Below are 27,601 nucleotides of genomic sequence, written 5' to 3'. Positions count from 1 at the left end.
ACACAAGGAGGCTGAAACAATGTCCTCTGTGCCTGAAAAGAGAAAAGTGGAAAACTGCTCCCCGACATTGATTTATGACCTTTAATATTTCCGGCTGTGCTCTGGTCTTGTCCCCCCCCCCCCCTTTTTTTCTCCTTTACGTAGGCCAGTGTTTCAATATGAACATAATATCCAAAAGCAATTACCAAAGAGAAAAAAAGAAATCATCACAGGCACCAAATTCAGCATTTTGTTTAGAGGGGAGAAATCAGTGAATATTGTGATGGGACGTGCATGGCCGTCTGCGGAAATGTTTCTAGACATAACTTCAGATGACACCTTAAGCAGCGGAGGAATTGTCGGGCTCTCAGTGTTCCTTGTCTCTTGTCTGCCCTTCTTTACAGGTTTATGATGGTCAGGACAGTTCATCAAGGCTGCTGGGCAATTTCACAAAGAGTGAAATGTCCAGTGACATCATTAATAGCACCTCCAACCATCTGTGGATTGAATTTAATAGCAATGGGACAGGAACCAACAAGGGCTTCAAGCTGATATACACTAGTGAGTAAATTCCCAATACCTTTGTCAACAGGCGCTTCACTAGATACAAGAAGTTGTTAAATATTTGTCATGCTTTAACACAGAGATCTGTGGCATGTCAAATATGATACAGACCATTTGTTTGAGGTTATCACATTATTGATCTGCACTTTTTGACAGATTTAGCTTAGGAAGCACACTAGAGAGTGAAAAAAACATTAAGATGTGACAGCATAGCTGTCATATTACTTTTGCTATTATACTCTAAATTATTTTGTCATTTTTGCCAATACTATTTTAGCAAAATTATAGCAATTATAATAATGAAAGAATGGCTATGAAATAATAATTTTCCTTCATTCCCATTGTCTTCTCAGAGCTCTGAGGAGCAGTGAAAAAGATGAGCACGTGCAAGCTGCACCCCACAGCGCCCGCTTTATGATGCTTTTGAAAGCGCTTTAGCATGCAGTCAGAACATGGGGGATAAAAACGAGTTGCGCAGCTATGGGGCAACTGAACAGATAAAAGATGATCCTTCAGTCGAGCATATGTTGTGCCAATATTAATTTGAAATGGTCTGCTTATGGCAGCATTGGGCAATTGTGGCAGGCAGGTGCCTTTTTTATGGCCTAATCTTTATGTCATTATTAAGCAAGAATCAGGCCCGTGCTTGCCAGGGGGCTGATTTCAGAGGAGAGGTGTCCTTTCCCCCTCTCTCTCTCTGTCTCTCTCTCTCTCTCTCTCTCTCTCTCTCTCTCTCTCTCTCTCTCTCTCTACTCTGCTCTTTTCCATTCTGATGTGCTCGTTCCTGTCTCTGCACCATCTCCAAGGCTTTGATCTTGTCAGATGCGAGGAGCCTGGCACCCCGAACTACGGCTACAAGATCCAAGACGATGGCCATTTTGCAGGCACGTTCGTGCTTTACAGCTGCAACCCGGGCTATACTCTGCATGGCAGCAGCACACTGACCTGCCTGAGTGGGGATCGGCGTGTGTGGGACAAATCGCTGCCTTCCTGCGTCGGTGAGCACTGCCCTAGCCCCTCCCCTATGCCCTCTCTTCCTATTATCTACCACCTATCACCCAAAGAAACCCATTCGGCTTTGATATATGCTAATGAAATGAGTTCCATTTGTAGTTTTTGTCCAAAGTATTTCACTTAAAAAGGACATCATGTTATCACATGATGAGAAGATATTTAGAGGGATTGAAGCTTCAGATGATGAAAACCGACCCTGTTATTGAATATTAAATATTCTGTCGATTCAGCAGTTGGGCATTTTCACTAATTAGGCTCTCACAGGTGTGGTCTATGGTATTTGTGTTTTGAAGATTTTGTCTGAAATGTGAGGTGATATGAAGCTTCTGCTGTCAGTAAGAAATAATCTATTAATTAGTTGTCAGCATTTGTCATCATTTACACAGGTAGTACCAGAGGCAGACAAAGAAAACATATTGTACTGGAAATAATAAAATGTTTCGTTTCAGCAGTTCAGTATTTGAGTGCCTGTCAAAGCATTGCTGAAGACATTTATAGCTGACTAAGGAAAGGAATTTTTTTTTTAGCTTGAGAAAGATAAATGTCACCCTGACTATCAGCATGTCATGTGGAAAACTTCTTAGTTTATGGAAATGTTAGGATCAAGAATGTTAGTCATACAATATATTGCTTGACATGGTTGATGAAGTGCCATTGTGAGAAATGTCTATGCAGGACCTCGAGCGTTAACGGATCTAAGAGTGGATTTATGTCATTTGTTGAAGCAGCATTAGCCCTGTTTAAGCACACTGGAAGCAGTGCCTGCCTGCTATACTCCATAGTGCAAAGTAATGGATGTTAAATCCCAGGCTAAGGGGGAAAAAACATGCTGTACAACTATTACAATGCCAACCTAAAATTCTGTGACCCAGGTTATAATGGGATGGTCCTTGACTGCACTGTAGTAAATCTAGCTGCTATTCACTCTGTAATTTCCCTTTCTTCAGTTTGGAAATGTGCACATCTGTATGTAGAACACCTACTATCAGTTGTTTTCCCAGTTAGTGTTTTCACACCATATAAAGATTTAATAAATCCTCTTAACCCTTAACTTATATATAGAGTGGCAAAAGCAGGGAAAGGAAGAAAAAAGCTCGCAATTTACTCAGAATCTAGAGTTCAGATCAGAGATTCTGCACATGTGTGTAGACCAGCCCAGTAGCCACAACCCCCCCCCCCCCCCCATGCCCCGGCAAACTCCCCCTCCCTCATTCCTTAATTAAAATGGCTTGAATGAGATATAGTGCAGGTGCTTGGCATGGAAAATGGATGATATTGCCCAAAGCAGTCATTGTATTCATTTGTTCGAATTAGTGAACATAATAAGGCCATTTCCCTTCCGTTTTGCCAACCACATTTCTCACCTGTAGAACAAAAAGAAGTGGTATTATTCTGGTAGCATAAGAGTGTAAGGAACTGGAACTAGTTCATACAGAGGGGCTTGTCCCAGCATACCCCAAACCAAATCACTGTTGGCCCAGTGACTAGAGACTGTGCCATGAACCTTTGTTTATCTTAAGCAAGCCAAACACAAAACTATGCATAGTGAGGATGCAGGCAGGAAACTTTAGTACCTGAAAGCTGAGCACCCATCCAAACACGGTTCTTTTCTTTCTCAGCGGAGTGTGGTGGTCACATCAGTGGAGCCATATCTGGTCGCATCCTGTCTCCTGGTTACCCTGCCCCCTATGACAACAACCTCCACTGCACCTGGTCTATCGAGGCAGACACAGGAAAAACCATCAGGTACAGTGACCCACCACTAGCCTCTCAGCACAGGCTTGGCAAAGTGGCACAGATTTCCACTGCATCTCCATTAAGTTCCATATAATTCCCACTTCATTCATGACGTAGCATGGTCATTGCATCGCCACCCTGCCATGAGCGCTACGCTGGCTGGCATCTGTTCCCTCACATCCATTACATGAAGAGTGTGAATAAAAAACACCAAACACTAGCAGAAATATGACAATAAAGCTTCTGGACTTTCAAAAATGGGCCAGACATCAGGTAAGCCTATTAAATTTAAAGAAGAGATCATGGCAATGCGGTTATTTGACAGTGCTGTTGGATGCAGCCCATCTTGTCAGGACTTCACCGTAAAATGTTGAATCTGGCTGAAGTATTTGAACACACGGTTCTGTGAACGAACAGCTACACAAAGATGTCCACCCACACTTCCCAAAGGGGTAGTTAGCGTAGTTCTGACTACTATTGATAACTGGTTTGTTTTCATGGCCCTGTTCCCTCTAACTAATCAAGGCTGCCATTCGCATAGCGAAACATTGAATGTAATCGGATTGCCGAGGGGCTTCATGCTGTGGCATCTAGCCCCTTCAAAAAGCAAAAGATGAGTGAGAATCACTTTGTGTACTTTTTAAGTTACAGTGATCTTAACATTGTCAAGATATGGGGCCCAAAGCATATTTTAAATAATTCCATTTTTGCTATGGTATAGTAAAAGGGAAAAAAAAAAACACTTGCTGAAGTAAATACATCTACAGAGTTCAATTCTCAGACTTTACCTGAGTTCCTACAGTTTATGTTTCTGATATGTACTTAATGGTTCAAAACAGATTGAAAAAAAAAAAAGTAAAACTAAATTAATTGCTCAGATTTTTACTTAATTGCACTTGTAGTCTATGGTGTTAATTAAAAATCAACAAAATTAACATTCAGTTGGATAAACGAATGACCTTAAGACATCTTTTCTCTTTATTCACTTAGATGTGAAGGTAGAAACTGATACTGTATCATATCCAGACAATCTCTGCACATTTATCTTCAGAGTAACATTTATATTCAGGGTTTATTTCCTGCATGTAAGCGCTTTTACATACAGTGGCGCATGTCCCGCATCTGTAGCCTCCACTTCATCGTGTTCGACACGGAGGCGGATCACGACGTCCTGAAGGTATGGGACGGCCCGACTGAGAGTGGCATCTTGCTAAAGGAGTGGAGCGGCTCGCTCCTGCCCGAGGACGCCCACAGCACCTTCAACGTGCTCACGCTCCAGTTTGACAGCGATTACTTCATCAGCAAATCCGGCTTCTCCATCCAGTTCTCTAGTGAGCAACTCGCCTGCTCTCTCACTTCATACACACACACACACACACACACACACACACGCATGTGTGTCAGTGTGTGTGTGTGTGTGTGTGTGTGTGCTATAGAAATACTCTGCTTAAATAGTACTAATTATTCTTAGACTATCATGAAACTTTATAAATAAGATTGTGTAGTAAATATGAAATTTTGTCTCTGTAGATATGCTACAGATATAAGCATATAGATGCTGTCATGAGAGTTGCAGCATGACATTTTATATATAATAAAAAGGAATTCCTCTCTCTCTTTCTCTGTCTCACTCTGTTTGCCCAACTTACCATAAATCACTAATTGAATAATTATCCCTGTTATTTCAGCTACAACTGCCACAACCTGCAATGACCCAGGCACGCCCCAAAATGGCAGCCGTTATGGGGACAGCAGGGAGCCGGGCGACACCATTTCTTTCCAGTGTGACCCAGGCTACCAGGTTCAGGGTGTGTCAGAGATCACTTGTGTTCAGCTCAACAACCGATTCTTTTGGCAGCCTGACCCCCCTACATGCAGAGGTATTTTCACTTACTCCTGGCTGTTTCTATCAGCTGATGATGAATATAAATGTAGCCAGAAAAAAAGAAAAACATGGATCTTGACGCATGTACTATTTGTTTTTGCATATGGAGCGATTTGTAGAAATCTGAGAAAGTTATGTTACATTCCCACAAGTGCAGCTTTACAGCAGTGAGTCTAGCTGCTAGCTAGTTTATCGTTTCCTAAATTACAGCGTGCACTCACTATTGCCTGCTCCTGGACCTCTAATTGTTTTCTGGTTAATTCTATTTTTTGTACCTTGTGCAACGTTTACTTCGGCCAACCACGGTGCTGCATACAATGGGAAAATGTATGCAGCAGAGAGTGTATTCATCAGAAAATGTCTGTATTGAGATTCTGTGTGTTCCCCAAACCACTGCTCATGTTACTGCACTAAAATGTTCTCTACCACTCACAGAAACTAGGTGTATTGATGTCCTATTCCCAAGGTTATTTTCATAGTCAGTGACTTCCCAGCCTGTCACTATCGGTTAGGTCACTGCATCTGATGCATTAATTATTACTTTCAGGCTCTACAAGTAACATTTACATATCCTTTCAGATAATTGTGCCAGGCTTCACTAAATTTTCTTGATAATTCATTGCAGCTGTTTTTATTGATCATTGCCTTTTTAATGCTCAAAGAGTCCTTCAGCTGTTACTCAGTGTTATTGTCCTTTGGATAATGAACCTAGAGAAATCATAGGATAATCAATTCAGCAAACGCTGCTCATTGCTGTGTGTGAGTATGTCTGAGTGTGTGTATGTGTGCCTGAGTGCATTTATGCGTGTGTGCCTATGTAAGCATGTTTGTCTGAGTGTGTGTGAATCTTTGTGTTTATGTGCGTGTGTTTGTTGAAAACTGGCATTAAAGCTCTCACTCTCGTCTCTGTGCTGTGATAGCTACCTGTGGAGGCAATGTGACAGGACCTGCTGGAGTGATTCTATCACCCAACTACCCACAGCCCTACCCGCCAGGGAAAGAGTGCGACTGGCGGATAAAAGTCAACCCAGACTTTGTCATCGCTCTAATTTTCAAAAGGTAATAGGCTCATTCCCAGTTGGGGGTCTACTAACTCTGATGCCCCTAGATGGGCGCACCACAATGTTGATGTGTATCACGACTGTACATCTAAATAGCATCCTATCTCAGTCAAGCTGCTTTGTCCTTATTGTGTCGAGACATGTATGATGAATCTGGATATATTTGTAATTAAATAAAGAAATATACTGTCATTGTATCAGTGTCCTGATCACCCCCTGTATTCATCATGTCATGGGCCGTCATTTTAAAAATGTGGCTGTTGGGGCTTAGTGAAGGTTTATGGGAATACGACCTGCCTTGAACAGATTCATCTTTCCTCACCCCTAATAACGAGAAATGAGACTACTTATCTCCCTCCCACACAAAACAGGTTTGAGGAATCAGCTGTGGCCCCCATTTCTTTCTCCCCCACCTTCTTGCAGGCCCCGTTTATCTAGACTTTGATGGAATATTGATGGGGAAATGCGTGACAGCTGTCTCAGTAATCGTCCCCTTAATGACAAACATCTGAGCGCACTGTCATCAGTCAGCCTGCGGTGCTCTTGTCTCGTTATGCAGCTTCAACATGGAGCCCAGCTATGACTTCCTGCATGTCTACGAGGGTGAGGACTCCAATGGGCGACTCATCAGCAGCCTGCAGGGCAGCCAGGCGCCCGAGCGCATTGAGAGCAGCGGCAACAGCCTCTTCCTTGCCTTCCGCAGCGATGCCTCCCTCGGCATGTCCGGATTCGCCATCGAGTACAAAGGCAAGTCCCTCAAGGTGCTGCCGGAGTAAAGCAGGTAGTGCAGCCATTTAGGAACACTTGGGTAAAAAATGCTAATGCTATTATCCACCAATTAACATTATGCTAATAAAATCATGCTGATTGGTGGCTACTTACTGCCATTCTTTATTAGCAACATTAGCATGTTTGAAGTGTTCCTATTAGCTCTTAAAATTGGTCAGCTTTGCATAGCATTGTAGTGTAAGGTCTCTGCCTAGCTCTGATTACATATATCAGTGTTTTAAGGTTGACTGAACAAGTCTGGCTTCTTTCTGGAGCTATCCACAAAACCTTTTGCCTAAAACATAAAGCTGAGGCCCATTTAAGCCATTACACTGGATAAAATGTGAATGACTTGCAATACAAGAAATGTAAAGGAGTATCCTTGGACCAAGCATGTTCTCAATCTAAATCTGTTATTCTCTTCAAAATAATGTGTCTATTAAACCACCCCCCAGAGATCATATTAGTAAAGAAAATTATGATGTATACCTTCACCTTCAAAACTGCAATAAATTAGTTTAGTCATAGCAATACAGTGTATGTCTGAGGGAGCAGGTGAGGTTTCTGCCATGTTCTTACAGCTGTCTCTTCTGTTCATTTTTGTGAACCATAAGGAGAAAAGAAACTTAAGAAATTCAGTGGTATCTATAAAAAGCTAAAGCCTCATCATGCTTTATACACTTAAGATGCACTTATTGAAATGACATAAATATTTGGATTTTTCTTTTACATTGCGATTTACATTGCGCTGGAATGAAAAAAACTATGCATCTTTCTTTTAAATAGCATATTAAGTGTCTGGCAGAGTAATAGTTATTCAGCCATTAATTGGAATGCTATTAAGTGGTTTCCAAGCTGTGTGTGTGTTATGTATTAAGTCAAATATTGTGCATCCATTTCCCAATATTATTAACCTTTCTACTTGAATACCTTGTAATTTTCCTCAGGGGCAAAGCCTGCTTTTCTTTTTTCTTTAGAGGGTGTACTTATGAAATGCCAAAGCAATTCAATGCAGACAGCACGTCCTTCCCTAAACATGCAATGTGGCGCTTTAATTCGGACAGACTGCCCTTTGTAGTGAATGTAGTTGATTCAAAAGAACAAGGACTTTCTTTTCCTCATTCTGTGCCAGAAAGTACAAAGTTGCCATTTCATTTGTCCATACATTGGCACTATGTGGTGTGAAATGCTTGGTGTTCCAGAAGATGTCTGGGTTCTGTGTAATAACCATTGGTTCCCTGAATGAGGGAACCAAATGCTGTGTCAGGAGCTGACACTATGGTAGAACCCATATGATGACATTTGATGACATCTGAAGGCTGCACAGATTTGCGCCAAGTAATTAGCAAGTGGCTCGCTGGTGCCGCCCCCTTGGGACCACCATTGTGGGCACTTATGCAGGTGCATAGTAGTCACACTTACTATGTTCTGACAAGGGGACACACCCTATGCAGAGAGAGAAAGAAGGAAACTCATTCCCTCATGTAGGAAGCAGGGCTAGAAACATAACTCACAGACATAACATTCCTTTTCATGTTGGTGACTTTGGTGCTACATCGGGAGCTGACACAGTGGGAACGCTACAGCAACAGTCTCCACTACATACCACTTTCACAGCCAGTTGGGGCAGCCCAGCCTTTTGGGGTTCCAGAGAGGAATCTGATATGGGGGCTGCCCTCGAAGCAGCCAAGTTCTGACTTGATATCATATGTGCTAAACCTGGACAAACATGCAGTGTGTATTACTCAACAAAAAATCGAATGCTGTAGTGTTAACTCACCAGCCACCTACAGCCATCATTACAGAAGAACTGTCTGAAAGATAACTGCACTGGCGTCTGTGGTTGGGCCAGAGGCTGAATCTGGAATAATAACGGTGTAAAAGAGTTCAGTTTACTCACAAAAATTTATTCTGTGCAGACATATTGAGTACATTTATTTATTCATTTATTCATTAAGTGCTTTGGCCTTGTTACAAAACTACCAAAAGCTAGTGTAAATTTGCCAGCCACATAATCTATTGAGGTTTCCCCAGGGGGTTCCAGTCATAGCTGTCTGTGAGCCACTGAGGTACTTCAACAGTGCTTCAGAAGAATATACATGCATAATCTGAGAAAAAAATGCTAGCAGTATGATGGAAATGTTTTCTGCAAAGTTATTTCATACCATTATAAGAAAAGTGAAAAGTTATTTCACTTTAAAGGCTAATTATCTTTTTCTCTAACCTTAGCAATGAAGGATCCAGACATCATATCTGAGGCCATAAGAGCAACAAAACACACTATAGACCAGGTTAAGTTGGCTATAACTTCCTTGCAGTAACATGTACCTTTAGCCATAGGATTAGTTTTGAACTTTAAAAATGTATTGATTTTTTTCTCACATTGACATGGGCAATCTTAATAACTGTTATCTGGTTAGCAAATCCATGCTTAGCTCTTGTTACCTCACTGTGTCCAATATTAAATTTAGTGTCTCATACCACGTTCACCGTCTTTCATGACTATAATTTAAAATTTAATTTAAAAGATCTAATTACAGTTCCATTAAAATATATTGGAAATTCCATGTTAACAAAACATACTATTTGAAACACTTTATGCTGAGATTCATTTCGCTTTTCATGACATTATGCTTGGTAGAACCTAACATTATAAAAAGCTGATGTTTTTTGCCTTGCAAGCCAGCTATCTAACAAGTCACCTGTTCACCAAAACATCTGAATAAGACCAAGTAAACTAACATGCACTATACCATAGCTTGCCTTGTTCAAATTGTTTCTTATTTTTCTCTTTTCCTTTTTCTGTTTACTATTTTCTTTATTCCTTTTGTTCAGGCTGATTTTTTTTTTTTTTTTTTTTTTTGCCATTCACTTCATATAAGTTGAAATTGAAGGGATTTCTATGGTTTATTAATTCACAACCTTGTACACTAAGAACAGTTTGTTTCTTAACTAAATTTATACAGTTGGCTATACTTGTGCAATCATTATCACATATGTTGGAAGTTAGATGTATTATTACTTTATTAGCCTGTTTCTTTTAACTTTGTCCACAACAGAGCCTCCTGCTGACTGCAGGGTGCTGACTAACTTCACAGGGCCAACCCTGATAGCCAGCATAGTTAAGCAGAATGATGTTAGCCTGCTGCAGAACAACAGAACCCGATACGGCAAAAGCCACTTCCTCATCAGAAGGATGAAACCTGGAAGATGGGGGCCAGGTTAATGTCCAGATGGTAAAAATGTGCATGGGGTGACGCCCAGTCTTGTGCCAGACATAGGTAGACACATCCTTAAACCATGCCCATGGTGCAGCAACACTCCTTGTAGCAACACTTGTATACCAATACAGGATGACAAGCCCAAAGATAAGACTGAGAAACTGCTTCCAATACCCAGTAAAATAAACACCGCTTAGCCCTTCTCCTTAAAAGCTACACAGAAATATCTGATCAGTTTTGCATGGAGGGCATAGAAATTCCCTTATACACAAAGCAGATGGAACATAGATTATTCAACCTCTCATTCTCATGTGAAACCAAGGAAGTAAGAAAGTAGACAGATTAATCACACATCTCATGGATTAATATAATAAAGTATAGTCCCGATATTAGTATAGTATAGTGTCATTAATAGAGTAGGGAAAAATTCTGGAAAAATAGCCTCTGATTGTGGAGGTGGAAAGCTCAAAATAGTCTTGCAAAAAATTGGCACCATAGTAACTGGAGAGTGAATGGAAATGTAATTGTGTGCAGGACACTACAAAACTGCCCTTTTAGTGAGTATATTTACCTCATAGGTGACATATACACTCTTTAGATTATCTCAATCTCAGATCCCTAAACAGGGAGAGTACATCTGTGCCATGGTTCATATAACCCAAAACCTGCATTGCCTGTTGAGAAAGCAAGTTGAAATGACAGTCTCCTAGGGGTGGACTTGTCTCAACCCAACTTTGCTCAGCAGCTCATGAGAGACATTAGTAGCTGCAGAAGCCTTTAAAACTAAAGTATTCACATAAACACACATTGCCATAATGCAAGCTCACATAAGAGAGTGTGCATAGTTAGCAAATTCAATTCCAGACACAGAAGAGAAATATTGAAAGTCTTCAATATTTGAATGAAAGATCTTCCAGTTCACCCTGTGCATAGGTCTTTTAGCTGCCAAAGGAGAACAACTCGATAGAGGTTTGCCTGCATTTTAAGTGAGCTAGAAAAAAGCCAATCATCCATAAAATTTAATACACGAATGCCATGCAGATGGAATGGTGCCAGAGTTGCCTCCATGCACTTCATAGCAAGGGGAGATAGTAAGGGACCAAAAGGTAGAACTTGAAACTGATTTGCCTTGGCCTTGAAGAAAAACTAAAAAGCTATTTGAATAGGAAAATAAGATTTTTTTAGTTCCACTGTGACAAGACAGCCCCCCTGACACATGAGAGAAGATCCATTTCTGAGTGAGCATTCAGAAAGTGAACTTGTGCAATTTCCTGTTTGGAATTGTCAAATACAAAACCTGGTGAAGATCCCTATCTGTCTTCACCACATAAAAAGGTCAACTGTAGAATCTACTTTTTGCCTGACCTATGGAGGCCTCAGTAATTGTCCCTTTTTGCAGAAGTCACAAAATCTTTTCCTTTAACACTGGTGCACTCTGTAATTGCAAATCGGGGCACGTATCTATCTATGGTTTTGATGAACCCACTGAAAAATACAGTGCAATTGCTCCATGAGTGGCTCAAATAGAAGTCTGAAGGACTGAGCAATACTGCACTCCAGTTCATTACTGGAATTTCCATTGATCGTGGTGAGGGATGCCTATGACTATGAACCCTGAGAAGAGTATGCACAGAGGTTAGCATGGGCATAGTGTATATTACAGGGGAATTTGTGGGAGGACATCATATGTTTCGAGCCAGAGACCTTCCACTCTGGATGGCTCAATTCCTCTTTTTGTGAAGGTAGAATGTAAGGAGCATTTAGTATAACCAGGGAGCCAAGACTAATGATCAGTTTCTCTGATTTATTTATAAGGATATGTTTGAGCAAAATGAACATTTTTGTTTCAATCCATAAACTATATACATTTTCCCCAAATTCAAAATAAAATTGTTATTTAGGACATTTATTTGCAAAATATGACAACAAAATAGAAATGCAGTGTCATGAAACCTTGAATAATGAAAAAAGAAAACAAGTTCATGTTCATTTTTAAACAAATTATCTTAGGAAGGCTTAGAAATCAGTGTATTGGTGGAATAATCCCGATTTTCAAACATGTTCTCCACCAGACTGTAACATTGTTCATTAAATAAAATTTGGTTCAGGTGATCATCTGATCAGAACCTCAGTAGGTGTGCCTGTGTTGGAATTCAACACTGGAATGAAAAGGTCATACATGTAGACATGACATTTTGGAGTGGTCTTTATTTCCAGAACTGAATATATATACATACATATACAGTAGAAACATGTATACTACACACAGAGGTGTGTGTGTGTGTGTGTGTGTGTGTGTGTGTGTGTGTGTGTGTGTGCGTGTGTGTGTGTGTGTGTGTGTGTGTGTGTGTGTGTGTGTGTGTGTGTGTGTGTGTGTGTGTGTGTGTAGGGGGTGGGGGTGTATACCATCCAAAATTCACAATGTGAATTACTTGATTATTGTTGGGCTTTGCATAAAATTACTGTCTGAGATCCACTATCACTTGATACGTGCAGGTCCACCTTTTTCGGAAGTGCAAACCAATTGCTGCTCCCTAATGGCCTGTTTTGGCCACCCACCCTCAAACCATGCCCATAAAGCAGCAACACTCCTTGAAGTAACAATTGTGCAGCAATAGCGGTACATAATCCCTGAGATAAACCAGAGAAATTGCTTCCACTACCTAGTGAGATTCATAAGACTTCATAATGGCATTGTGTGAATAACTGTAGTCATATCATTCTTTCAACAGGTCCCTGGCTGAGACCCAATAAAATGTGATACATGTAGATCATCCTTTTACCGAGGCAAAGCACATGCTGTTGGTTAGATTTCAGAGAGGACTCACAAGGATTAGCATGCTTAGGCCACCAGTCATCCCTTTGTTGTATAGAACTATGGTCAGAGCAGGGAATGATGTGTTCATAAGCAGCAAATTGTTGCTTAGCTGTCAGAGTTTCTCCAATACTGTATTAATAGCATATCCAAAGAAGCCTCGCTGAGAGAGTAAAGAGAATCAAAAAGAGGAAATGGAATGTCCATATGGAAAGTTTTGTCCTTGAGGAAGGCTTTGTCCTGCTCACAAATCTCCATTAAATTATTCAAGAGGTGCCATTCTTCGTACACAGTACTGGTCACTGATTTGCCTGTATTTTGTGGTGAGCAGTCCAAAATATGTAATATGTAAGGTGCAACTGTTCTGCTCTGGTCCTTTCTCAGCCATGTTAAGCTGCAGATGAGCTTGGTAGATTGTATAACAGCCATTACATTTGTGGGCAGTGCTTACTTGGCCCACAGTGGCCTACACTTTTCCCACAAATTCAGATGTTTGTATACATGGCACTGATGAGTGAAAGGGGTGAGATTTCATACCGGCCATGTGTGCTGGGCAAAGATGAGAAGCCACCATCTTCTCTACGGGGAAGGCTGACATGTCCCCATTGATCATCTCAGTCAATATCCATAAACTGTGTGGCCGAAGAATTGTCAGTGACATCGATTCTAAGTCTTTACAAGACTTAACAATGTCAGTATTGAGGAAAAACGGTAGTGTTGCGGTGGACTTTGTGCAAAATTGCTTGTCAAATCTAGGTTATTCATCAGACCAGTCAACTTATCGATGACACTAGCAATGACATATTGTTATTAGGGAGGGCACAGGTGTAAATTTCACCTTAGAAATGGGAGGGGACCTCATGGTACTCCATTCTGAAATTACCAGTCCTTTCCAACACATCTTTTGAAAATCATTGAAGTAAATATACCTGAAGGACAAAGCCAAATGACTCTTGGTCAAAATGCAAAACTCTATTGGGAAGTGTGCGTGGCTTGATACATAGGAAGATTTGCAGATTCCAAGGCTGCGATCAGCACATCATCCATGTCTTCAAACTCTAAGCCCATCAGTGTGAAGAATGTAGCAAAAAGAAGATCCCACAATGGCAATAGCTCCTGCACGCAGTGCTCTATGGGAAGCCTAACGTTACCAGGTGCCATTCAGCAGGGTAGAGAAGTGAAGATATAATCTCACTATGTTGGAGCATGTAGGCGACAGGGAAATTGAAATGTGGGCGAAGAACAGGCTGTCAGAGCACACGTGACCCTAAAGGCAGAGTAGAGGAAATGTAGCTGTTGTCCAACCCAAGGGGGTGGTGCCAGTGCGACACTTGCCAATTACTTGTCGTGATTCTATATGGGCTTCAGATGTCATCACGCCTCAAGCTATACTCCCATTATGTCAGTCCCTGACACATTGTCGAAGTGACCAACATGACAGGAAACCCCAAGAGAAACTGTGGTATCTTACTTTTCAAAGAAGACTTTCTCAGGGCATCTGTGTACGATCACATGCTACCACATATTAAGTGATATACAGTGAATTGGTCATTCTAGATCTGTCTATGCTAGATCTGATCTCCTAGTCATTTTTGAGCCACAAAACTATTCATTCCAAAACTCTCTGTAAAATCATAATTGGTCAAACATAGACCATAAAGCAAGCAAATACCTGTCCATTTAAAGATAAGATGGGGAAGGTGGGTTCTCATATGGTCTTCTTCAGTCTTTTTTTTTTCTCACTTTAATTCATGTGCTTTTTGTTTTTTTCTACAAAAGTCAATCTCCAGTCCGTTACTGTTCATCACACACCAGTAGGCACAATCATTTGCTGAGTTATTGGATGAAAGACACAAAAATAAAAAATCCAAATCACTCTCAAGTTTTTGAGGGATGGGAGGAAAAAAACAGACACATCTACTGATTATGGAACATAAATATTATGTGAATGTTCCAAGTTGAAATTCCAGTTTTGCTTAGGATTTAAAAGCCGGCTATCACTGCAAAATGTGGAGCCGGTGCCTCCTAAGCCAGGTGCAGTGCACTACAGACATACGAATAATTCCTCCCTTGTTGTAGAAATACGAGGGAGATTGTGTTGCACTGTAGCAATTTCACCGACAGAATCTCCCACCTCCTCCCACTTCCTCTGGTCCCTAAAGCATCAGGAGAAGGAGAAGTGGGCTGTTAGCTGTCATCTTGTTTGGCAGCCTTTCCGAGCACCACCTCCGGAGCTTTCTCCAACTGTCCTTCTCCGGGTGCCTGCTGCCAGGAGGAGTCGGCACGTCCGCTGCTGCCCCATGCAAGCTCTCCTTGCCTGTTCCCCTACAGCTGGCCCCTCTTTAATGCAGATTGCCCTAAAGCTATTTTTCCTGCTCTTCACCCCCTCTCTATCTATTTCCACTCTCTTCCTGTTTCTCTCTCTATCTTTCTCTTTCTCTCTCTCTCTCAGCCTCGCTCTTGCTCTCTGTCACACACACGCAGACACATGCATGCACTTTCCTTCCCTTCTCAACTCCCTCTCATTCTTTTTTCTCCTTCCCATTACCTCTCTATCCTGCTTTATTCCTACCTCTTTCTCTTTTTAAACTTTCTCCCCTTAACATTATCTCACCACTCAGCTTATCTCTTTCTCGCCTCTTTCCCCCTCTCTCTTTCTTTCTCTCTCTCCATCTCTCTCTGCCTCCCACACCCTGTATCTTAGCCATAGGCATCTGGGAGGGGCAGCAGCATGGTAACTCTAATGCTGGCTCTTATCCTATTGTGGCCTGTGTTTGCATTACATCGACAGCCATGTCTGATTAGTGCCATTTGAGATCAAAGCTGGCTTTAATTGAATTACAGGTATTAATACCACTTTTCTTGGACTTACAACGCATAGCCACAGGAAAGCATGAATGTGAGAGTGGGCGGTTTTCCTCTAAAGTCGGTGGCGCTAATTATTTGTTGCAAGTTCTCCTTGTCTGAAAGCTGGTTATGTTAGCATGAATATTTATTAGGATCAGTTGTGCCATTTAACTCTTGCAGAGAAGCCCCGAGAAGCGTGCTTTGACCCCGGGAGTATCATGAATGGAACCAGGCTAGGAATGGACTACAAACTTGGCTCAACGGTCACGTACCAGTGTGACTCGGGCTACACCATCAGTGGCCCAGCCACTCTCACCTGCATAATTGGAGCTGATGGGAAACCTGCTTGGGACAAGGCTCTTCCTACATGTAAAGGTAAGACACCTCTTCTAAACAATTCAATAGATGCCCAACAGGCAAGTACTATAGCAGCGGCCTTATAATAATTTAAATTATTATTGCTAAAAGGTGAACCTGCATAGAACCCTTTTCCAGTTTTTTTGGATTTCATCTCACCTTGATTCATCTTAATATTTGCATCCTTTCATTTTGATGAGTCAGATGCAATGCATTGATTTGATTAATTTGATTGTGTTCCATCATCTAGTGAAGCTAGTAGCCACCTCCTTATAAAAGACAGTATTCATTTTCATTTGTTTGCTTTCCTGCAAGTTAATTGATTTAGCTCTTTGTTCTATGTATTATTCCTCTGTCCCTATGCAAGTGCATTGGCTTTGGTATATGGGTTCAGGCGCTGCCTCTATTGGCTTACACATGGAGAAGGAAACAGAAGTCAGCCATGGCCTCAAAAGGCCTATGCCCAGGCTCTATTGTGCTCCTATTGACAGATGGGAGAATTTAAGTGGTGACAAGTGACACTCACATACATATAGTCTCTCGATTTTCTCTGTCCGTCTCTCTCTCCTCTTCCTCTTTGTTTCTCTCTCTGTCTCTCTCCATTTCAGATGTTATCTCCCTTGTCCTACCTTTCTCGCTTCCCATTCTCCATTCTTACTCCATACTTTTCCCTGACACGCACCATTCCTTTCTCTCCTTCTCTCCTCCTCACTTTCTCTCGCACTGCAGAGCTGGTATCAAGAAATAGTTTTTGTAAGCCAGATCACCCATCAGCTCAACAGCTTTTACTGCCTATAACACAAGCACATACATGCGCACACACACATGCGCACACACACACACACACACACACACACACAGACAGGCATATGCACACACAAAGGAAAGTGCTATAAATGAAACACATGATAGCTCCTTTGATAGAGAAGCATGCTCTTACATGTGGGTATTTTGCATGCAATACTTACAGTTATGAATATATGCAATATTTGTGCATTTGTATAATCAGATAATAACGGCATTGCGTTGAATTAAGAATTTTAATTTATAGATGAACCAAGAAATACATTTCACTGAAATGGACACCCAAAGCCTATAATCCGAATTAGTTAAATGTCTGGGGAGTCATGCTGGATCATTTCCTGCTGAGACTTGTTAACAGAGTGCCTCGTTTTTATAGCTTCTATTAAGGCAAAGGGTGGCTATTTTGAGCAATTCATGATTTGGTGACAGTTTTCTTTTTCTTGAATATTTCTTTGATTTGTTTTGCATATTGTTTTGGTCTTCAAAATTGATTTTCCACAGCTTTAAAACTGCCAGCTAATGGAAAAAAATGTTGCACTCAGACCTTTGAGTGGTATTGTAATATAAATTAATCCGTACTGTTCATAAAATGCAGCGAAGGTTATGTATCTTTAAACCGTGGTGTGGCCTTAAAATAGTTGGCATTGACCTCAGTCGAAGGGTCATGCGAAGAGAATTCTAGCGATTCGCTAGCAGTTGCTGCTTGTCTGACTTCCTTTGACAAAGCAGTGACTCCACCGCCTTTACTGATGCTCTGCCTTGTTTGTGCGCTCAGGGATGGCCTCATGCATTTGTCCTTGCTGACAGAGTGCTTGGCACTTTGCCGCTCTGGGTTTCTCGCACGTACATGTCGTCATGTCGGCAGGGACGCATTTGCATACATGAGGCGAGCTTTCTGGGCAAGCCGCTGTGGCTGTGTCATATGTAACTGATCGCTCTCAAAGGAGGTAGCACATAATAATTTGTTTGTGGCACAAGGAAAGCTTGACTGCATGTTAATTTTTAGCACACATAGCCCGCGAGCTCATGTTCATATGGGCCTTTCAGACTTCTATTAAGTACGGCTCCATCAGTGACACAAGCAATGGTGCAGTATGGTGTGGGGGTAAGGAGGGAAGAACTTCCTATACTGGATTTCCATTGGTGCGATTGGTATCATGTGGGCAGGACACAATCTGGCTGTATCTATTGGGCAGTGGGGACATGTTTCAGGCTGTTGGTAAATGTTTCAAGCTCTTTCTGACTCCTGACTGCATCCTCCATCTCCTAATGTCACTAAAGTGAACAATGTATAAATACGCACTGCCATTTGTTTGAAACAGCCTGTTTCGTCTCCCCTGTCAAACTGGTCCATACTGGTCATTTAATTAATTTTTTGTTTGTGTGGTCCAGGATTCATGCAGTGTGGAAGTTGAGAAGTTGGGAGGACTGGTCTGAGGTTCTCATGCCCCAATGATATGTGCATAGGTTAATCCTCTTAGCTGTCCAATGTCCCTCCTCCACCCCCAGCTCTCTAATGGAGATGTGGGAGTCTGGCTGAACCCAGACACAAAGCCTGTCTGCAGTCCACTATTCTTTTATAGGCTGTCACAATGCTCTTCCCTCATCAATAGCTCTGGCCTAAAGAAGATGAGCTAAGGGTAATGAGATGAATGGCTTGTTTTCCTGCCTATAACCTTTTAGCCGAGGTACATGTTCCTAAACAGTCCGCTGAAAGCTGGGGGGTTTGCCTGAGCCACCATCAAGGGCAGACGTCAAGTTTCACTTTGCTGTGTAAGTGGCTGTATAAAGAAAATCTCTCCACAGGAGTTTGGAATCATTCTGAAAACCAAGAGAACATGAAGCAAATGCTTCAGTTTCACAGGCTATTTCTTCATATTGTTTGTTATCCTTTTACCCCCTCAGAAATCTATGCAATGTTACATATATGGTGAGCATACCTTCTCTACATTTTGTGCCCAGCTCAATAGAAAGCACAAATTACATGAAAGGCACAAATTATAACTAATGTGATAAAAAGCATAGGCTAGGTTAATGTAAGTAACAACATAATGGAGGAGTTATTGATGCACAATGCACTCCCATTAGTTACAGAATGACTACAGGTACGCCATGTTGCTTTAGCAGGTAAACACTAAAATCGTTTGTACTGAAAAACTAAACCTAATGTTGTTTAAGTAATGTACCCATATTATGAGGTCATTTGATGCATGGAACCATTCTGGAATATTGGTCGGATAACCAAGAAAGGAATGACTCTATCCTAGTATAACACCAAAAGGTGCAGTAAGTTAGGTCACTGTATCCGAGTTGACAGATGCAACCTTCCTTTAAGAGCCAGCTTCCTCCCAGAGCTTTGAGTGGCAGAAAAGGCAGGCAGTCTTGTGGCGGATATGCAGATCAGGAAGAGGGAGAAAGGAAGACTCCATTTGAATGTTAAGCTCCACTCCTGTGATGGCCAGGGTGATATAAGTGACATGGAGGGGGAAAATGTCTCCTAACATACCCAGTCATTATGCATATGATCCACAGACCTTTTTTTCTTTCTTTCTTTCTTTCTTTTTGATTGAGAGCAGACTAAGTTTGCAGACTAATGTAAGGCTCTCTGGCAAAGCCCCTAACAATCAATAAAAGGCCCGTTTCACGCCCATCAGCTTCACTGACTATTGGGTTTCAGTATCATTTGTGGGCATTTTAAAAAACAAAAGACAAAGTCTACATGACTGTGCAGTTACTTTTGAAAGGCAGTTAGAGGCCATATGTTGCTTTACGTGGCTGTGATTTTATTTTCTGCCATATTTTCAGAATGATGATGCTCTGAACCACTTCCTTGGGCTTTTAGACAAAACTAATTAGAAAAGGGTGAGATTCCTTTAAATAATGAAGGATTTTCTCCCCCCGCACCCCGTTTCTCTGCTCCTCTTACCCAAACAGATCTTTTATTCGTTTCCATAGTAACTAAAAGACTGCCTCAGTGCTGTTGAATGAGGAATCTTCCATGGCTGTGCATGGAAGGCTGGGGGGTAAGTGGGAGGGTGGAGGGGGGTGTTGTAATGTGGTGGAATGGCGCCTCCCAGAGGCTACATGTGTACATGCCAGGGGAATAGCAGCATGACGAACGTGAAATAGAGGTTTGTCTCTGCTGGTGGCTCAGTGGTATCCATGTTGTCTCTGTTTTAAATGATGGAAATTCAGCAGCCCATGTGATTCTTTGTCTTTCTCTGCCTCTGTTTTAACTGTTCTGCTGTGATTCCTTCCCTCTCTCTTTCACCATCTCTCACTCTGTCTATGTGCTCTCTTTCACTCTCTTTCCCTCTCCCTCTCTCTCTCAGTGTGTGCACAGTCACTTGGGCATTCTGCAAGTCTGTCTGTCTGCAAGTAGAGATGAGAGGTGGTGAGGTGGCAGTTACATCTGTGGTCATGAGACCCATGCAGAGGATGAACACATGGGTCACAGTATATCACCCTGCACCCACCTTACACTCACCCTGCACCCACCCTTGCATAAATACAAACACTGCAATTCACACATTCACAGCTGTTTGGCAGCTTTAGAAAGACAGCCTCTTCCTGCAGTGACCCACACTAATGCAAAAGCACACGTTTTGACGCCGCATAATTTGATGGTGTGTGTGGTTCGATTGGATCCATACACGGTGACAGATTGCTACCTCGCATTTGATAATAAAAGGTTGATTGGATACGTAGCCTCTGTCATTTGCTTACCAGAGAACAGATCAATTAACTCAAAACTCCAGGAAAGGCTTGCATATCACACGGGTTTTGTATTAGTCAGTATAGGTTACAATATTGTTTTTTTTTCCCCACAGTTGACGGCTGTTGTTGCTTATATTATTTTAACAATTTTTAAGAAAAAGGAGGGATTTTCACCCAGTCTCATCACATGGCTAAATCTCTTTGGTTATTTCATTGATATTTTCACATTTCCCAAACGCTTTGTGTTATATGAGTGCTCATTAAAAAAGGACACTGACATGTATGACAATCTACTTTGCAACAACTTGAAGTTTGTTGTGTTTGAAGAAGTTTGTTAGTTTCGTTCTCCAAGGTCTACTTAAATTTTAAAAGTGAAACTTAAATTCATTTCATTCTTTATAAATTCAATTCATTCTTTTATTAATGTCAGTGTTCAATCTTGTCATTATGTCAGTGGGAAAAGCCATGTTATTCAATATGTGTGTTTAATATGGATGAGGAAATAGTTTGATGTATCAAGACAAATGATGCAAAGGGACAAAATGTCAAAGTATAATAAGAGGCCCTTGAAACTAATTACAAGAACTTTTGCTTTGTTAAAGCTAGAAAGTTCTTTCATTTAAGCTTACACTTTTGATTATTTATGATGTAAATATAGAAAAATCCAGAAAGCATGTACTTAATGTACTCATCTATACAGAACTTTACAGCACCTTGGAATAACTGTTATGCTTTCAACATCTTTTGAATATTTTAATATTAATTGGTTCACCTCCTACACCTTCAGAAGCACTCTTTGTACACAGCTGATAAATTACTCCCTTCCAAAAGATACCTATAAACTAAGACAGAATTCCTTCCAACCTATCACACATAGGTATATATCTACACTTCCCAGCTACTTTATTAGGAACACCATATTAATACAGGGCAGAAACATCATTTGCTCTCAGAACAGCCGCAATTTTACCACAATGTGTTGGAAACACTCCTCTGAGAATTTGGTAATGTTGACATGGTTGCATCACGTAATTGCTGCAAATTTGTCAGCTACAAATTCATGCTGTGAATATCCCATTCTGCCACATCCCAAAGGTTCTCTATTGGATTCAAATCTTGTGACCAGGGAGGCCACTGAAGTACACTAAACTAAATTGTCATGGTTTAACATGACTTGTGCTTTGTGACATAGCACATTATCATGCTGGACGTAGCCATTATCAGATGGGTGAAATGTGGCCATAAAGGGATCTGCATGGTCAGCAACAATACACAGTTAGGTTGTTGCCTTCAAACAATGCTCAGCTCGCATTAGGGGGTCCAGTGTCTGCCAAGAAAACATTCCCCACACCATTACACCACCAGCAGCATCGTGAACTGCTGACACAAGGCAGGTTGGAAACATGGATTCATGCTCTTTAAGCCAAATTTTGATGCTACCATCTGTATGTCACAGCAGAAATCAAAATTCATGAGACTGGGCAATGGTTTTCCTATCTTCAACTGTCCAGTTTCCCTGAGCCTGTTCCCGTTGTAGCCTTACATTCCTCTTCTTGAATGACTGGAATGGAACTCGATGTGGTCGTCTGCTGTTGCAGCCCATCTGCCTCAAGGATTGACGTGTTATACGTTCTGAGATGCTCACTGCGTTTGTAAAAGCGTGGGTACAAGTTCCTGTCAACTCAAACCAGTCTTCCCATTCTCCTTTGTCTTTACCATTTTTTGTAAACTCTAGGGACTGTTGTGTCATAATACCAGAAGATCAATGGTTTCTGAATTACTCACATTAAACATTAACTTATGCTCTTTAATTGTGTCTTTATGTTATTCATTACATGAATTAGCAGGATTAGGTGATTGCAATGCAGTGGCTAGGGAATGACGGTATGCTTGTGTTTAAATGTTTGTGCTTAAGGGAAAATTTGGGGGAAACCCATGTGTATTTGTCCTCCTATGAATGGAACTTCAGTGTGTGTGTGTGTGTGTGTGTGTGTGTGTGTCTTCATGTTTCTGTTTAAGTGCCAGATTGTGTGTAGAGAGCATAGGGTGAAGGTGATATGATCAAAGATACAAAAAGGAGTTTGATATGCAGACTAGCAGGAACCTCAGCAGGAACCTCAGCTACATCCCTGACCCCCCACTCCAAGCCCCTCCAAGCCCCCTGCTCATGGAAGCATTGTGAGCAGATGAAGGAGCAGTCCAGTGAGTGCCAGAGCCCAGAGGCTTAGCACAGGCTTCATGTGCTAGGAATCTCAATTAAAGATCATTGCAGCAACGAGCCAAGGGATGAAAGGAGCAAGGCATGCAGAGATCACAGGTGGGGCGGGTAGGCACAGACACCGAAGGGGCGGGGCCAGAGTCCTGGGTCTTGTTAGCATGAACGGCAACAAGAGACTGGGCTGACCACAGATTTATGGTGCAGTAGAGGCAGCTAACTCACAGTACTGTAGCCTTGGAATTTCATAATCAGTGTTATAATAGCCTATGACTTGCTTTTGGTGCACTTCAGAAACGCTGTCATGATGGCTTAACTGTTGGCCATTTTCATCAGCGATGACACAAAACTAATTAAGTGTTAAATCAATGCTAAAGCTAAACAAACAAAGGTAAGTACATTTTCCAGTATGGCATTATTGGCTTGCTTGCTCCAATACATGTGTCAGTCTGTCGGGTATAGACTACATTGATAAATTGTTATTGGTCTGTTCTGTGCCACATCATTAAGAAGAATAGTTAGACCTGTGCTACTCCAAGACTGAACTTGGCAAGAACTTAATCAAGAACTTAACTAAGAGATCTTTAAGTAAATCGTGAGTATTTGAAAATTATTATTAAATGTAAAAAATTGTTATTAAGCTAAAAAATAAACACAACAAAAAGTGCTTATTGTCTTTGCTGAATAGTAGAGTCTAAGTCATCATTGTATTAGTATAAATTTTTTTTTTTTTTTAGTAGGTTGCCTATAAAGTTGTCTCTGTAGAATTTGCATAGAATGTGACATTTACAAACTCTGAACAATATTAGTGTAGAGGATATAGGCAAGCCCAAGGCCTACATGCCTGCACTAAGACAGGCTAAGTGGACATCATGGGTAAATTAGCTTCCTTAATGTCCTACTCGTTTTGCATTTGAATGGTTTTCTGAATATACTAATGGTACTAATTAGGCGTATCTTGGTTCTAGACATCCAAGAGTCTTTAAGTTGACAGAGTAAAAAAAAGAGGTGAAATGGGTTGCGCTATGACATTGAGTGGTGGGTGGCGAGTGCTAACGGCCGTTTGTCTCCTCTCAGCTCCCTGTGGCGGGCAGTACACGGGGTCAGAAGGAGTCGTGCTGTCTCCAAACTATCCATACAATTACACTGCAGCCCAGACCTGCTCCTACTACATCACTGTCTCTGGAGAGTTTGGTGAGTAAACAAAGGCTGCTGAGCTGACTGGACTTTTATTTTGGCATCACATACTGAGTAGTTTCGTTTCATTCACACCAGATGTTGCATCTCTTCGTCGCGTCACGCCAGGTTGAAGAGAAAGCTGGAAACATTTCACCTCGATTGTTAGCCTGTGACATCTTATTTACAACAATAAAAATCTAACGATGACTAAACTGCACTTTTAATTTATTTACAAGTCCTCAAAGGCTCATGTAAGGCCCTTTTATGTTTGTAATCTAGAACACTTAAAGTGAAGCAATGCAAACAATAAAATTAACAAGTGGAGCACTGAAATGTCCCCCATGTCTTCATCATTCTGTGTAGAAAATAAAGCTGTGGCTGTTGAACTTCGCAGACAGCAGACCTGCGGGCACTAGGGAAGTCCCCCAGTATTTACATAAAGGTGGCGGGAGCTGCTTTGGGCTGTTTCTGCAGGGCAAGTTGGGCTGTTTCCACAGGGCAAGGGCAAATATCTAATTAAGGAGGAGATAATAGTGTCATCGACATTGCACAGCGACCCCAGGCTACAGCCCGCCATCTCGGCCAGGTCTCCCGCCAGCTCCTCCAGACAAACACACTCAACTTGCTTGACCTCTAGTGCCCTCACACAATTTTAAATCACCTTATCGCTGGCGATTGGAGGGGATGAGAACAGAGGCCTGCACAGCGTAGACGAGTGCTTTTATTACAGGCTCAATGGTAGTGGTAATGAGAGAAGAACTGGTCATATTGAGAAGAGTGTGTCATATGGTCACTGTAAGGTGTGTTAAGTGTGCCATCTGGAATTTGGTCTCTGTGGCTTTTCTGCTCAAATACTAAATGCATGTGTTGTATGCTAATTTGCATATATTGTTTCAAGTATTGCCATGTATGAGATTGTGTCCCAATACATGTAGTGGACTTTTTTATGTCTGAAAATTTTAAAGGACTTTTAAATGAGTCCCAATATCTGACTGATGCATGGTTTACTCAGTACTCAGATGTGGTTTCTTTTTTGCCTGACCAGTGTAGAAATGTGATCTAAAGAAAGACAGTACAATGGGAAAATGCACATTTCTAAATGGATAGATGATGGATGCATGATGGATGAACCCTTTTATTCACACATAAAACCACCAGCATGAGCGAAAATTTATGGAATGTTTCCGCACTTTATTTAGTTGCTGCCTCACCCTGTAGTGACACGATAGTGACATGCTCAGCCTGTTTCATTTTGTCTCCCCAGTGGTCTTTGGGCAGTTTGCCTACTTTCAGACGGCCATGAACGACTCAGTCGAGCTGTTTGATGGGCCCAATCAGAATGCCCGGCTACTGAGCTCCCTGGCTGGTTCTCATTCTGGTAAGTAATAGCATTGCATTGTTCTCACTGTTTGTTGTCGCTTTGGGTTCCCGTTGAAATTTGCAAATCCTTTGTTGGATGGGAGGACAGAAAGGCCGCTAGCAGGCTCTTGAATGAGCAAGAAAGACAATTAAGTACACGCAATTTAGCGGCAAAGAGTGCCAGAAGCAGGACTCGGTGCCTGCACTCAGGGAGGTAAAGATGGCCCCTGTGGGAGCCCTGCTTTGCATTTGACTCCCTCACCATTCCAACTTCTGAAATTGCAGTACTTTTGGTGCAGTTTCCTATTGAATTCTTAAGAAGTGAGAAGTCAGCAGTCAGCATCTCCTCAGTCAAACTATCCCAAATAATGTGTTTTTATGCCTATTTTTATAATGCTCGATATCAGCTTTAAACCATATCCTGATACTTCATTAATTGTTCACGTTTTCCTACTGAAAGGCTTTTTAAGGCACAGTTTCATGCTTATAATGATGTTGGTATTCATATTAAGGTGAAAGGTAATAAAGCATCTAAAAATAAATCATGTTTAATTCTGCATTCTTCTTAGGATTAATGAAGACTACTGGACATAAACTATGTGTATTTGACTTTTTAACATTTTTTATGGTTTACCATACAACAATATCACATTATAATCCCTCAAGGATGTGCTATAAATTTCCAGTGCTTCTGGCGCTGCCTCAGATGGCCAGAAACCCTGCCATGCCCACCTATTCATGTTAGTGCCATTAACCCTGCACGTTCGCTTTTTTGTGAGGTATTTTTAGACTTCTCTTATTGAGAAGTCTATTAATAGAAACAAAAACCTTGTAAAAACACATCTATGGGACATTTTAGAATCTGCTGACAAAATCTTGTCAGCTGTTTCATTATGACGTACATTTTTACTTACTTAAGCTTTCTGAGGTGGCTTTCCTCCACAGTAGACATCCCAGGTTTTTTCACCAGTGATCAATCAACAGTCTTCTGAGTGTGGCTTCTCCTCTCTCACTTACCCTTTCAGCATGTCCAGAAGGGACACTTTGGTTATTAAGCCATCCGTCTTTTATAGAAGCTCAGCACTGTGGTTTATTACTGCACATTTGCTGCCACATGCAACTCTGGAGAGGGGTGGGAGGAGTCTCGGGGACTTAAACGTGATTATTTGGCATATTTCTGTATTGCAGGTGAGACCTTGCCCTTGGCCACTTCAAACCAGATCATGCTGAGGTTCACTGCCAAGAGCGGACCTTCTGCCAGGGGATTCCATTTTGTTTACCAAGGTAAGACCACTCTCACCTCTCATGAAATAACGTGTTGTCTTAAGGAGGCAGAAAGCTCCACATTAAGTCTTCTTATTTGAAACCATGCCAGTGTCTCATCTAACCATCAGTGGTTATGGGGTCATTGGACTGTTTGACGAGCTCTACACTGCAGCAAGAAAGTCGCGTGGGAGTTTTATTAGCAGCCCTGTGTCATCAGTATGCCTGTGCTTCACTGCCCAGGGGGAGATGGCCCTCACAGTTCAACCGGAAGAGTCACCGGCTGCAATCACAGTGTCATAACCAATACACAATGGAGTCAAATGAACAAAGGGTTGAAATTTGATACAATTTGTAATGCATTTACCTCTAAATGAAGTCGAATGGCATCGCTGGTTCAGAGCGGCGCTCTCCAGGGTGGCAAGGGTCAGCTGCTCGTGCAGGCTATTCCCCCTCCAACATCCCTCGGGTTCTGCTGTCACCCAGGGTACCGTTTTAATTTTGGTCCTATGCCATTTAAATAACTCTTCTGCTGACTGAGATAGCGTACAGTGGCACACGTGAAGCCATTTTTCCCCTCTCCAGTTTAAAGGAAGTAATAAACGAGTCGTGTGAATTACATGCACTCCTAAAACTCTCTTTGTCAGCTGCCTCATAAAAATGGCTGATCTATTAGGGATCTTTCATGGATAGATTCCACCACACACACATTGCAGAAAGTAGCATGCCCTTTTTTATCCTCTCACAATTTTATGGGGCACAGCAAAGGCAAGGGGTAGGGTGCATAAGAAATATTCTCTGACAGTCAGGACAGTT

General features: G+C 41.6%; 1 protein-coding gene across 2 annotated transcripts in view; it reads left to right on the top strand.

The window, feature by feature from the left end:
* The window catches only part of csmd1b (CUB and Sushi multiple domains 1b), a 265,284-nt gene that overhangs the window by 194,768 nt on the left and 42,915 nt on the right, over window positions 1-27,601 (top strand). For both annotated transcript variants that reach the window (XM_027023454.3, XM_081724720.1), the window contains exons 23-33: window positions 384-540; window positions 1,350-1,541; window positions 3,177-3,303; window positions 4,423-4,625; window positions 4,983-5,174; window positions 6,100-6,238; window positions 6,800-6,987; window positions 16,072-16,266; window positions 24,062-24,178; window positions 25,428-25,541; window positions 26,711-26,806. In XM_027023454.3, coding sequence (XP_026879255.2) covers window positions 384-540; window positions 1,350-1,541; window positions 3,177-3,303; window positions 4,423-4,625; window positions 4,983-5,174; window positions 6,100-6,238; window positions 6,800-6,987; window positions 16,072-16,266; window positions 24,062-24,178; window positions 25,428-25,541; window positions 26,711-26,806 — 1,720 coding nt within the window. The remainder of the gene's footprint in view (window positions 1-383; window positions 541-1,349; window positions 1,542-3,176; window positions 3,304-4,422; window positions 4,626-4,982; window positions 5,175-6,099; window positions 6,239-6,799; window positions 6,988-16,071; window positions 16,267-24,061; window positions 24,179-25,427; window positions 25,542-26,710; window positions 26,807-27,601) is intronic.

The sequence above is a fragment of the Electrophorus electricus genome, chromosome 12, assembly GCF_041902795.1.
Source record: "Electrophorus electricus isolate QZ-2024a chromosome 12, ASM4190279v1, whole genome shotgun sequence".
NCBI classification, from domain to species: Eukaryota; Metazoa; Chordata; class Actinopteri; order Gymnotiformes; family Gymnotidae; genus Electrophorus; species Electrophorus electricus.
The sequence above is the reverse complement of the archived record's forward strand: the minus strand, read 5'-3'. Positions and strand labels throughout refer to the sequence as shown.